The 13,117-nt window shown below is 41.8% G+C and overlaps 1 protein-coding gene across 3 annotated transcripts in view; it reads left to right on the top strand.

Annotated features, from left to right (window-relative positions):
- The window catches only part of dachd (dachshund d), a 146,066-nt gene that overhangs the window by 73,010 nt on the left and 59,939 nt on the right, over nucleotides 1-13,117 (top strand). For 2 of the 3 annotated variants that reach the window (XM_019882370.1, XM_019882371.1), the window contains exon 3: nucleotides 7,350-7,505. In XM_019882370.1, coding sequence (XP_019737929.1) covers nucleotides 7,350-7,505 — 156 coding nt within the window. The remainder of the gene's footprint in view (nucleotides 1-7,349; nucleotides 7,506-13,117) is intronic. The other variant, XM_019882372.1, reaches the window with a different exon arrangement.

Genomic DNA, 13,117 nt, shown 5'->3' with positions numbered 1-13,117 from the left:
TACTCATGTAATTATGTCTCTACTCCCCCTCACCTGCATAAAAATCGAACTATCATCATCGGGCACAGTAAATCATGGATCTTAAAATTTTCTGTGGTTTATTTATTTTTGTATTTTTACTCGAAAGCACCAAAATATTTTGTCTTTTCATTATCCACCGGCTTTCGAAAAAAAATCTGCTCTTTTCACTGTTGAAGCCAACTTCCCAAATTTGATTCCAGATCTAATGAAGGGTTTCCTATGAAATTACAACACAGTTTTGCTTTAACAGACTTCTATTTATCTCTTCTTTGCTGTAATATTATACCAAAAGTGTTTTTGTCCTGGAGGCAAGAAAACATTGTCTGCGAGATGTTTGAAACCTAATATGAAGCACATTCACCACAATTACATGCTTTGAACGCATAGGGCGAGGTCGGCGGCTCACTGTAGAAAGCAAAACTTAAAGGCCGAGATGAGCGCGGAGGAGGACAATGATGTGAAAGAGTCATGTTATTTAGTGGAACACAGGAGCGACAGAGAAGCCTTTTGATAGCATCCCCTTTCAAGCGCAGAGCGACGCTCTGATCTTGACATTTTAGTCGGGGTATTCAGAGGCCACTGATAAAGTAATTGAGGTTTTCGCTGTTCTCATAACCGTCATGCGGCCCTCGCTCACGGTGCTCAGATGCGACTTTTCCTATCCGCCGCTTGCTGCTTTCATAATTGAACCGTTTTGATGATAGCATTAGGCGTTAAATGTCAGGGGAAGTTACCGATCTTGACAGTCGCCTAATTGGATATAATTGACCACACATAAGTTAGTATCTAAGCAGGCGGCTAATTGATGTTGTTGTCACGTCCAAAGAGTGCTGATGGATGGTAAATAAAGGCGATGAGAAAGTGTCTCAAAGAGTCATCGTGGCACATCGTATTATTTCATTTTTCGCTTGAGCTAGCGCCCCCATGCGTATTTTCAGCATGCCGACGGCTTCACCGATTATCGCATCATTTATGAGCAAAGCATTATTATTATGTTTTTTTTGTACAGATATGCAGCAATTTTCAATAAACACGAGCAGCTGTCATCAGACCTTTTTCATCAACATTATCTAGCTACTTGTCAAATCATTTTTCAACAAGACATTGTCACTCATGGCCCTTGACAGACTGCTTAGAAAATTGTTGCGATGTTTTTTTTTCCATCCATGAAGACAATTTGAAGCCTGAGATTTACCACTTGTAAACATACCCTTCCATATCAAGGCAGAGCGAGTAAATGGCATAAATGGATTCAATTTTAGCCTTCTTTTCGATTACTGTACTTTGTGTCAGTCAAAAAGTTGTTACGTGAGATGAATAACCTCCAAGCGAGATGGAAAGCTGGTCATTTACATTTCAACAGGTAAGTTGATTAAAAAACACATGTGATAGAAATTCAAACACCGGTAATATGATCACTAAGCAACTGTCTAATTGGTTTTTGTGTGATTCGGATAAATGGCACAGACAAGCTATTTTAAAGCTCATGTTAGCATGCTTGGACGTATGTTCGGCCAAAAAACGATTTTATACATACCTGTGAGAAAATTCCTTCCACAAACCAGATGATTGAGGCATTGCTTACAAATTTTTGGGGTTGTGTGGACACAACAAACAAATTTTAGAGGTTTTAGACATGTTTTGGGCATCATTTCAGCGTCAGTCAGCGTTACTCAATCACTGTTTTGCCATCCGCAAATATTCTGGCACCTGTTGTTTACTAACATTATGCAATGCTATATATGAGCTAAATATCTCAAATGTTGTTAGAAAGTTTTAATGAAGTCTTATCAAGGCTGTTCAAGCAGCATTTTGAAACAAGTATATTTGAAACGTCACCATGGCGCCATATTCGCTCATGGCCAATCGCACTTAAATCACCATAGCTGAAATTTGTCACATTCATTTTACTTTGTCCTAAACAAGCCCCAATCCACTGTGGTGTTTATGACTCATTCATCTCCAAATGTTGTATTTTTTGCTGCCGCTCAATGCGCAAATCGCGTTCGATTAGAATCAACGCCTACGCTGTAGTACAGGTTTCCTTCACTCGCTAACAAGAGCAGCAATATGCGTGTTGGAACATATCGTTAACATATGTATGTGTGCCCTTGACACCGCCTCCATTTAGAAAAGAGGACATTTTAATATGCTTAGCTTCCCATTTAAGGAAATACTCTCAGATGTTCATATGTGTGTGTGTGTGTGTGTGTGTGTGTGTGTGTGTGTGTGTGTGTGTGTGTGTGTGTGTGTGTGTGTGTGTGCGTGCATGTGCGTGTGAAACCGCACGTGTAAGTGTATTCACGTGCCCGAGGGAGTTTTTCAGGTGGCTGATGCATTACAGGCAGATTGCCCCCCCACTCCCAACCCGACGTTCCCAACCTTCCAAATGGGATTATTTGCCATGGACTGACACCACATGAAAATGACATCTCCTTTAAAGTGGAGAGAGGACCTCCACTCACACTCTGGGCCACGACTTGAGCAGAACACGCTTCAGTGTAATTCATTTATGTGCCAGAGGAACCGAGTTTACCATTAGAGAAATGAATGCCACCAGCAGTATACATCCTACCTGCAAATATCCACTACTTCACTGATAAAATAACAAGACAGTGAAACCCTGAAAACATTGTTTGCCCCACTGGAAGTTAAAATCATTGGTGCCGTGGCAACTACGTACACGTCTAAGGTAATAGGAGTTTCATATTTAATGAAGTTGTTACCGGTAACTCTTTTACAAGTGTACAAATATGTTAATCACTTTTAAAAGTAAAAGGAAAAAAAGTATTTCATACTATTGCGCTGCAGTTGTCCCTTACACACTTCAGTTTTGTCGAAATAAAGATGACCAGCGATTCTAACATTTGGTCCAAATTCAAAACCCCCAAAAATGATATGCCAGCATTCAAAAGTCTTAAAATGACTGCAGACATAAACTAGACTGCCCTTTGTATATCTGAACAAAATATCTTTACAAATATGTCGTGACTAGACATTCGCTTCTGTGATATAGTACGAAGTTCATATCACTCAGTCATTATGGTCAAAGTTAGTGAAGGAGAGGTCTTAAATTTGATGGAAGTTGCCTTAAAAAGTTGAATCCATCCATTTTCAACTCAGTTTATCCTGAACAGGGTCGCTGGAGTTTATCCCAGCTGACTCCGGGCGGAAGGCAGACTACACCCCGAATGGGTCTCCAGTCAATCACCGGGCAGATATAAAGACAAACAACCAACAGGACGTTCAGTGACATGCATTCGCACAAAACACAAAATCACTTTGACATGACTTCATAATCACGCAGTCCATGTCTTATAAAGCTGTTGACGGCACATAATGCAATATAAAAGTATCACTTTGCTGCCACTTTGTTGTGTCTTTGTGTCAAATAGCTATGTTGAGTTGAACTGCGTAGTTTCATTTGAAAAAAAAACGTTGCCACTATTTTGCAGCATGAGTGCGTTGAGGAGTTTCATTTAGACAAAACATTTTTTTTGCTGCCCTCTATAGGCAATTATACTGAAAACCTTTTAGTGGGGTATCAGTTAATTGCGGATTTTCAAGAATTGTATGAGTTTGATCCGTATCCTCTGCAAATAGTGGGGTTCATTGTTCTGTCGTTACACATGACTGCTGTTTAAAGTCAGAAGCCTGTAAATTGTGTTTTTGATCGTATGTATGTATTTATTTCATAATCACATGTGGCACAGCCGCCCGTGCTGTTTTACCATTGTCAAAATATGTATGCCTTTTTGACGTACAATTAGGATGTCGGTGGCGACGAGAGCAGCTTGCCCTAATCCGCCATTTCAAGATGCTTTTAAAATAGATCCACCTCCAATTTGTGTTGCTTCTTTGTGCTGCTGGTCGCTCCTCCTCTCAGTTGGCAGCCTGTCATAAGGGTAGCAAGCAATGTAACTGATCCTAAAGTTTTCGTGATGCAATGTAGCACAGTTCGAGTAGGCGCAGTTCACCTAAGAGCATAGCCCTGCTCGTGTCGCTAATTTGCTGCCACATGTACACGTAAGCTGATGTTTAAGTGTTTTAATGTGTGCCCGTGGTGCGCTCTTTAACAAAGCCAAAAACTTTCATTTTGTGAGAAATATGAATCCAGTTTTTGGGCAGTGGTGTGAAGGTAATCTGATTTTAATTCAATTATGCGAGTTAGTTGCGGAGGGCACAGGCACCGGAGTGTTTGTCGTAAGAATGTTCTGACATTGGCGCAGGTATGGGGCAGCTAGCATGTTAATTAATGATGAAGATCCTGACAATATGCGGAGGCATGACAGCGTTAAGCCAGTCGGCTGCTGCTTCCTTTGCATATTAATAGATCCTTCATTATTATTTAATATGACAGCTGCTCCAAGGGCTACCGTCAGACCTTGTCTCTGTTATTTGCTGTTTGGTGCTCCCCGTGTGACACCGCCACGCTAGTCTCCATTAATTCTTTGACGGGTTCTGCATTTTTTTTTTTCTTTGGGTTTGCTTTTGCGCTCACAATGATTCGTACCTGTGTCCATACCAGCGTCTGAATCTTAAGGTGACTTTGGGAGACTATACAAGGCGGGATTGTTTTGTTTGCATGGTAATGAATGCAGATTAGCAACCGAGTGGAATGTTGACGTTTTAGACTTCCTGCGGCTTAATAGACTTCCCTGTCCTCCTCATTACGCCTGCTGCGTCAAGCCGCGGGTTCTGAAGATATGACAATTGATCTGTTGGAATGAAACAATTAGCAGGAGAAAGATTTTACAAAGTAGATTTTTTTAAGGGAGTCGTTTAGCCAAAGACAAAGTGAGCCTCGTTTGATAGCTCTGCTTGGCAATATCATAAACATCTGATCCACAGCTTCTTCTGCGTTTCTTTGCATTTCCAGTTTTGTTTTTTTTTAGATGAATGCATTGATTGATATGCAATTGAAAAAGGACATTTTCTGATCTTGCAATGTTAGCTCCCAAAAGTCAAGTACAAGACATTTGTGAACAATGTTCCAGAGGTGGGCGGTCCAGTGGTTGACTGGTTAGCGTGTCGGCCTCAAAGTGCAGTTTCAGGCACGAGACAGCTTAGGAACAGACATTTTCATCAAAACTCCTCTCCAAATGCTCTGATGTCTTGCAAAGTAGTTACATCTTTACATACAAGGTACCATTTGAAGCTTTTTCGTATTAAAATATCTTCTCATTGACAATTTGTAAGATTGCTAGGGGTGGGGTGGCGATCGGGAATTTCGGGAAAATATGTTAATTTTCCTGAACGGCTGATATATTTCCCGGCATGTCTTAACCTTCACTTATTCCACCCAGCTTTGATTGGGGCGGATGAGGAAATGTTTGTTGTCGCTGGTTGTCTTAACAAACGAAACAACGGCAAAACAAACAGCAATTAAAAGATCCTAGGCGGTACTCACAAGTGTTAAGGATTCACAGGCTGCAGTACAATAAAGCACATTTAAAGCTGCGGGTGGGGGCACGGCGAGGTGTTCCCTGCACCTGATTTGTGCGGTGAATTTATCACACAAACAGCCCCGGAGGTGATTTCAATATTTACTCTGCAGTCTGTTCTGCATACGTCTCATTTGGGAAACAGTTGACTCTTGGCCATTATACACAAATGAAGGCTGACCTTCAGGCCAGGCAGGGGCTAAATTCATTATGTGCACAAGTATCACCTTCTTATGGGCCCCTGACTTTTTATTCTGTCTGACGCCTTTTGCATATGGAACAGTCGCTCACAAACGAGGAGGCCATCGCTGACATGATGTATACAGTGCGTCAATATGGTCCTGATGTATTTTAAGATGCAAACAAGCTTCGAAATTATATGCGCAGAATGACTCTCGCCATCTGCCTATCAGCTGGGGAAAAAAAGAGCATCTTCTGCCGGGCTCACACGTTCGATTCCCGCCCCTTCACACGTGTGCTAAAAGCCCCTTCTGAGTGTGACAGCGCAGCGGCGATGAAATACAAAGACAAAGCTGCATATCAAGTATAAGCAGTGAAAGGGCAGGTGATATACTCTATGGCGGAGCTGACTGATTCCACGAATAGGCACTTTCCTATTGTATTCGTTTTTTTTTTCATCTTTTCCCAATTGCGCATCTTTTATGTTGTTGGCGAGGAGAATTCGGGGGAATCTCCCGGGACCGCACGTACCATGCACGCCGGCCCGGAAGAGCTTTAGCACTATTTGTCGCCACTGCTGGAGACAGAAGCCTCATGAATAAAGATTTCAAGTCACGTTTGATACAGCCAGAAGCCCCGAAAGTGCCGCAATGACAAACCCGATGCTTTATGATCTCTGCAGTGCACTCGCCATATGTGTGTCTATTATTCCGCACATACTAGATCATATCCAGTCCATTTTATCTGAGGGTCTGGTCATGCTCATTCTTTATGTTTGAAAATTGGAAAAAGAGTTATTGAGGAAAATCCATATTTAAGGCACACAAAATAATCTTGGAACTTGGAAATGTTGTCCCACTTATATATATTTTTTATATTTCAAAGAATTATTTTTTGCAATTCAGACTAATCAACTTGGACAATGGACCTGATTGTTTAAATGTTCTCATGCAAACTCATGCAAAGCAACCATGATGATATCTTACAAATTGCAGCATCAACTGTTTCTCAAAATACCTTTCAAAAATAAATACCTAAATTACTATGTGGTAGAAAGTGAATACATGCTGCTCATCCAATACTTATCAACAATGACCATTTGCTATTTTCTCAGAATAAGGTGCCAGATTTTGGCAAGTGTGCAGTATTACAATGTGATGAGCAAGGGTAATTAATTAGGTTGTATAAATAAGTAAATAAATAAATAAATGCATGCAGTTGGGCCCAAAGGATTGCCAGCCCACCGGGCAGATGCTGGCCGACCAGTACACCGCTGGCCATAGGACATTTGAGAGTATAATATCAAAGCGTAACTCATACACTGAAACGATAAATAAACCAAACAAACGAATGCTTGCATCGTGATGCACATGTAGTTATTATAACGGCATCTCTTCCCCTTGAAGGCACGAATATTTCAATGTAGAGGGTGAGGCACCATGGGGTGGGTGTAGCCTTCATCACGATCGTATGATATCATCATCATGACAGCCTGCTGTGAAGATATCCCCTGTCGCCACATGAAAAAACATGTACATGCCTATTCCCTATGGGGTATGACATTATTCATTGTTCTACTCTTTGAAAAGTCCCCTTTTCTTTCCATTCATTGACTCAAGCAGGTTTTTTGCGTCCCCTGGCGAACTTGTGGCACACTGTAGCTAAGCAGTCTATATGCTTTCTCTTTCTACCTCCTCCCTCAAGGTCTCACGGCGGCAGCGGCTGCGGCAGCCAACGCAGCCATCGCAGAGGCCATGAAAGTCAAGAAGATCAAGTTGGAGGCCATGGGCGGCTTCCACGCCAACGCCAACCACCACCACGGGGCCGACGGTGAGAACGGAGACCTCAGCTCCAGCGTCGGTGAGGGCGCATGTACTGTACTGTCGTCAACGCAGTAATTCTCAGGGGAAAAAAAACAAAAACAAAAACGATTGACTCATCAGTATATCATTAACACATCGAAAGATGTTCTAGTTGTAGTTATTTAATAATGAATTTAGCTAGCTACCTAGCTCGCAAGCTGGACAGCAAATAAACAACCGATAAAGTGGACCAGATTGAGTTTTGATCCTTACAACTAAAAGTTTTTCTGTCATAGTTTTGGGGTACACAAGAATGGCAATTCCAACTCCCCTTTTTTTGTAGTCTGGGATTTGTAGCTCACTAGGTGGCTAATAAGAAAAAAAAATGTAGTTTTCAAACATTTTTATGATTAGTGTTATTTTTTTCAAAACATATTAAATAATGAACGGCACTTGTAGCAGACACGGTAACTTAGGGGCCTGACATTGATAACTAGCTTTTACTGCATATTTTTAGGCTGGGGCTGGCATTTTTTCTGTACACAATTAATGGGCTAAGATTGATTTTCATTGGATATTTTTATGGGATTTATATGTGCAGCTAGATTGCTAAATTTTCCAGCCAACAGACTAATGCAGGTTCAACTGCATTTTACTTGGATTTTTTTTTTTTTTTTGCCCTCAAATTTATGTCTGATTTTCTTCAAAATCCTCCACCCATTGACAATATACACAATTTTAAAAGTAGTCACCTTTTGTTATCAGTATAACTAGTTTTCAGGGTTTCACTGTCTTGGCTAATCTGAGCTAGCTGCAAAGCTTGGTTAGGCTTGTTTCTTATTTTCCTCACCTGACATTTGAGATTGTTGTGTTGAAAGTGAGAAAAAAAACTCAACACTCTTGAAGGCTAAGTGAATCTGTGAACACAATTTCCCAAAGCTATCAGCCTTTTAACAAGGCCTAATTGAATTGCTGTGAAAGCTTTGGGTTTTTTTCTTCCCTCCTTTCGCTGTGTGCCATTCCAATTAATTATTAGCCCTAAAATGCAGAAGGATTTTCATGATATCACACAGAAGCACTTAGTGTATTAAAGAGAATGATAATAGAGCAGATCCACGAGCCCGTTCCGAATTATAAACCAAATGTATTCCCTGAAGCTTTGGCTGCTAAATGGAAGCTTTTGGATTCACTTACTGCGACTCGTGAATACATTTCACTGGTAACACTTGACACCGCACACGAAAACAGGATGTGTATCCGAAGCCGATTTTAACAATACGGGATGCATAAACCGTGAGGTCGTTGCTCCAAGAGAATGGAGTGTGTAAAAAAAAAAAGAAAGACGGAAGAGAATAGGAGCGTGCGAGGTCACGGAAATAAAGATAAATGTGAGCACCAACAGCAAGGCTGCGGCAATGGAGCTAATAAGAAACTCTTTTATCTTTTTACAATTTAAATGGTAACCTTGAGCACGGCCACGCCGCGCTAGAATCGTAATCCTAACCGGCGAAGGGCGGGAGCGGCTCTCAGGTGCGTCCGGCATTAGCTTGTGAGTGAAATATATGGCGGCGACGCCTCTCGGCCCCATCCACAATCAATTGGATTCTTTTTCCTTTAATATTTACCCGCTACGATGAGACCATGCTCGTCTGCATGGTGATGAACAGTCTGCCAGTGGCGTTTGAAGGTGACCTGTCAGTGAGTATGGACAAATCTCTCGCTCGCAGAAATGTAGAAAATAAATCATTAGCTCGACAGGGCCACTCGACACCCCCCTGCCCCCACACCGGCGCCCACCTCCTCCTCATCTCGCCCCTGCTCTCACTCACGGCGGATTTAAATCAGCTCAGATTTATGATTTGAATTAATGCTTCGTTTGGTCAAAGGAATGGTCTCGGAGACAAATGATGTTTGGTACTGAAAACCATCCTCATATTGATTACCGGGTGTCGCAGCAATCTCGTGTTTACATCAAGCACTCGTCTGTGACAGGGGTGGCCAGCGGGAGTCATCTTGATAATACGCCGCAGAGTTATTGCATTGCTTCTTCATCCATCTCCACCCTTGGATTATATTTAATACCAGTAAATCCACCAAAATATCAACTTGTGTGATAACGATTCAGCAACTATCTCTCTTGACACCGCTTTATTCACCACTGATGTCCGTACAAAATCCGACTTGGCCCTAGCTAGCTAGCTAGCGACCTAGCTACCTAGCTACCCACTCTTCATATCCGACCTACCTGGCTACCATACCTACCTCCCACCAATCCTGTCCTTACCTTCCAACCTATCTATCTTCCTGCAGATCTCCTTACCCTGCCTACTACCCTATCTATCCTACCAACCGGCCTTCTTACCCAACCCTGCTTACCCACACTGAAAAAAAAAGGTATGTTGAATTTGCTAAATTTTATTTCATCCGGTGGTTGTATGAGATAAAATAAACCTGATCCAGATACAGTCAAACCTCGGTTTTCGACCATAATCCGTTCCAGTAAGGCTGTTCGAAAACCGAATTGTTCGAAAACCGAAACCACGCTCTTTTTAATAAAAACATCTTTATTGAACACGTCTGTTCACAATGGAACGCTACACGAGGAAGCGTCACTTCCTCGTCTACCCGAGGAAGCGTCACTTCCTCGTGTAAGGAAGGCGAGCGGAGTCAAGTGACGCATTCAAGTGCGCTCAGTTTGTTCAAGAACCGAAATTCGGTCGTCATCCGAGGCATAAAAAAAACTCAACATTTTTGGTCGAAAACCGATTTGGTCGAGAACAGAGACGTTCGAAAACCGAGGTTTGACTGAACATTTTCGTAAACAAGTAAACTATACATCTATCTGAAAAAATGCATTTGGATCCAGCTGAATTCATTGTGTGCAACCACCTGACGAAATAAAATTGTGTAAATTCATAACACCAATTTTTTTCAGTGTACCTACCTGCAACCTCCTTATCCTACTTAACTACCAACCTAACACACCACCTTACCTAGCTATCTTCTTTACTTTAAGTGCCTTTAAGGGACCAAAAGGTAGAAAAACCCAATTCCCCAACAACAAATCGCCTACTGAACTTGCACTGTGTACCTACTTAACCTATACCTCTTAAATACCTATGCAACCAGCTTTACCCTACCTACATACAAAATCTTTGAAGCTGGATATATGTACAGTGTATGTGACCAGCCGTGACATTGATATAATTGGACTGCATGACTCTATTAAATCCCAACCCTCTTAGCTACAGGTGCCCCCTCTGAGTGTTTGTGTGAGAAGGCTGAAAGCGCGAGCCAGCCTGTGAAGGACACTCTGTTCCGTTTGTAGAGTTGGATCGGCGGTTGCTGTCTTTGTGTTGATGTAAATTGAACAGCCTGATGTTTCTCCCTTGCATTAAATATTCATCTCAATTAGTTTCCTGTTTGCATCAATGTTATTAATTAAAAGAAAAGGAAAAACAGCTGGTTCCACTCTTAAACCAAACGAGGCAAACATCCTGAGCAAGAGGGGAAATAGTTTTGAATGTTGGGAATACTGTATGTGATGAGAGACAAAGAAATGAAAACTGGGGTTTTTTGTGCGTTTTTTTTTTTTTTTACGGGAATGAATCAAGGTTGCCTGTTAGAAGCAGCCCTCCCAGAGCACACTGTGGATTGTTCCTGCGCCTCTCAGGAAATGCCACAATTACAGATCACAGACCAAGCAAAACACGTGTGGCGCTGGGCCTTGAGGGGGATAAACAGCCCCCACCACCCACTCCCCTCCCCAGTTTTCCTCTGTGCACTGACCCCAGCCACAACCTTCATTACTGGGAGAGAAAACACTGTCCGCTGCCCACTAACAAACACCTGCCAATTCCATGAGAAGGAATTGTTTTTTTTCTTTCTTCTCTGGCGTGGAAGGAAAATAAAGTGTTTCTCAGTAAGAGGAGTGGGAGGTAAAGATAACAATGTTCAACCGCTCCTCCTTTATTATTTTATCAAAATCCATCCATCTTTCAACCCCCCCACACCACCAACTCCACTCCCCACTCCCGGCCTTCTCTTTGGCCACTGGGTGCTTGCCACGCCACTCGTCCGACTCGTCACCACGCAGCTAGCTCTAATGGAGCTGAAATCCCGCTCGTAATTAGATATGGGAATTCTGACTGTCATCAGCCAGATGATGCCACCAACCAAAGAAACACAAGTGGGGCGAAGACTGCTTAAATGCAACGCTTCCTAATCGACTTCTGAGCAGTAGAGACTCAGACGGTGTCCATACATACTGTACAAAACAATTTTCTTACACACGGCGGCCTCAAACAAATGTCCCTCCACACCAGTGGAATTTTAAGGAAAATCCCGGACCACATCAAAACATGTTTGCTGAATCTCGGTGGCACTATATATATATATATATATATAACTAAGAAATGGACTGATTGGGAATAATAATTATGCCTTATAATGTAAACATGATCATTTTTAAGTTGTATATATATACACACACACACACACATATATATAAGCCCCTGCCTCTTTCACAGACAGGTCCTGCAAATACCTGTATGAGAGCTGAAATTGAAGATCGACCGTTTGCTTTTCATATACGGTAGAACCCAGGGAAAAGAGACATTAATGCACCCGTGTGACATGCCATCCCACAATCGGATAATTAGAGTAGATGACATCAGCACCAATGTTTGTTGTGATGAACCAGTATTGTCAAACCATGACAGTTATTTTCGACACAACTCGGCTGGAGAAGTGACTGTTGGGTGTCACATTTCACACACTTCATTCCATGTCAGTGCAGCTGGTCCCCAAAACTAACCTGAAAAAAATGGCAGAAAAATGATGGCATGAGCAGGCATTTTAGTCAATCGGAAACCAAAGAAAATCATTTTCGGATAAGACAAAATAACTAATTTTGTGAATGGGTGAAAAGCAGGAATCTGATTTGTGGACGAAAAATTAGTGATAACAAAAAGACATAATTTAATTTGGAAATTTGAATGACTCTGAAGTAGCACCATTTGGAATCCATCCATTTTCCATCAAACGTTAAATTTAGCTCAGTGCTTTTTGTTCAACTTTTTGTGTAAACTTGCTCTTACCAAAGAAGCAATTAGTGATGACAACCATAGAACAGGAAATGGCTCCATTGCTAGGTCAAAAGTGGTACTCACTGTCTCTGACCTTGCTGCACATTCCAATATAGTAGAAAGTCGAAAAATGCTGCGTTCATTCTTGATAAAAAAAATAATAAATCGTCTCATTTGTCATAAATATATTAAAACGTTCTTGAAAACATCACTGACATCCACAATTTTACCCAAGAGTGAATTCATTCTATTTTCATTATGTTCTATGGGGGAAAAATGGGTTCTTAATTCGACCAGAAAACAGATTTGTTCGACATCAGCAGTTCCGCTGCAGTGTGGACATGGTAACCTACTTCGAAATCCAAAATCACCACCTGCTCATTTGGCGTTGTCCACATACCTGGAGTGTTGCCTGCATGCAAGTTTAGAGGGAAATGGCAAGACAAGGAGGGAGCGCCATTCTCTCCGTTCCAGGGTCATCAGGCTAATTTCTGGCAGCCCCACCCTCATTCTTGCATGTTAGCGCGCGTGTGTGTGTGTGTGTGTGTGTGTGTGTGTGTGTGTGTGTGTGTGTGTGTGTGTG

This window comes from Hippocampus comes, unplaced genomic scaffold, assembly GCF_001891065.2.
Source record: "Hippocampus comes isolate QL1 unplaced genomic scaffold, H_comes_QL1_v1.1 scaffold111, whole genome shotgun sequence".
Lineage (NCBI taxonomy): Eukaryota > Metazoa > Chordata > Actinopteri > Syngnathiformes > Syngnathidae > Hippocampus > Hippocampus comes.
This window is presented reverse-complemented; position numbering and strand designations above follow the sequence as displayed.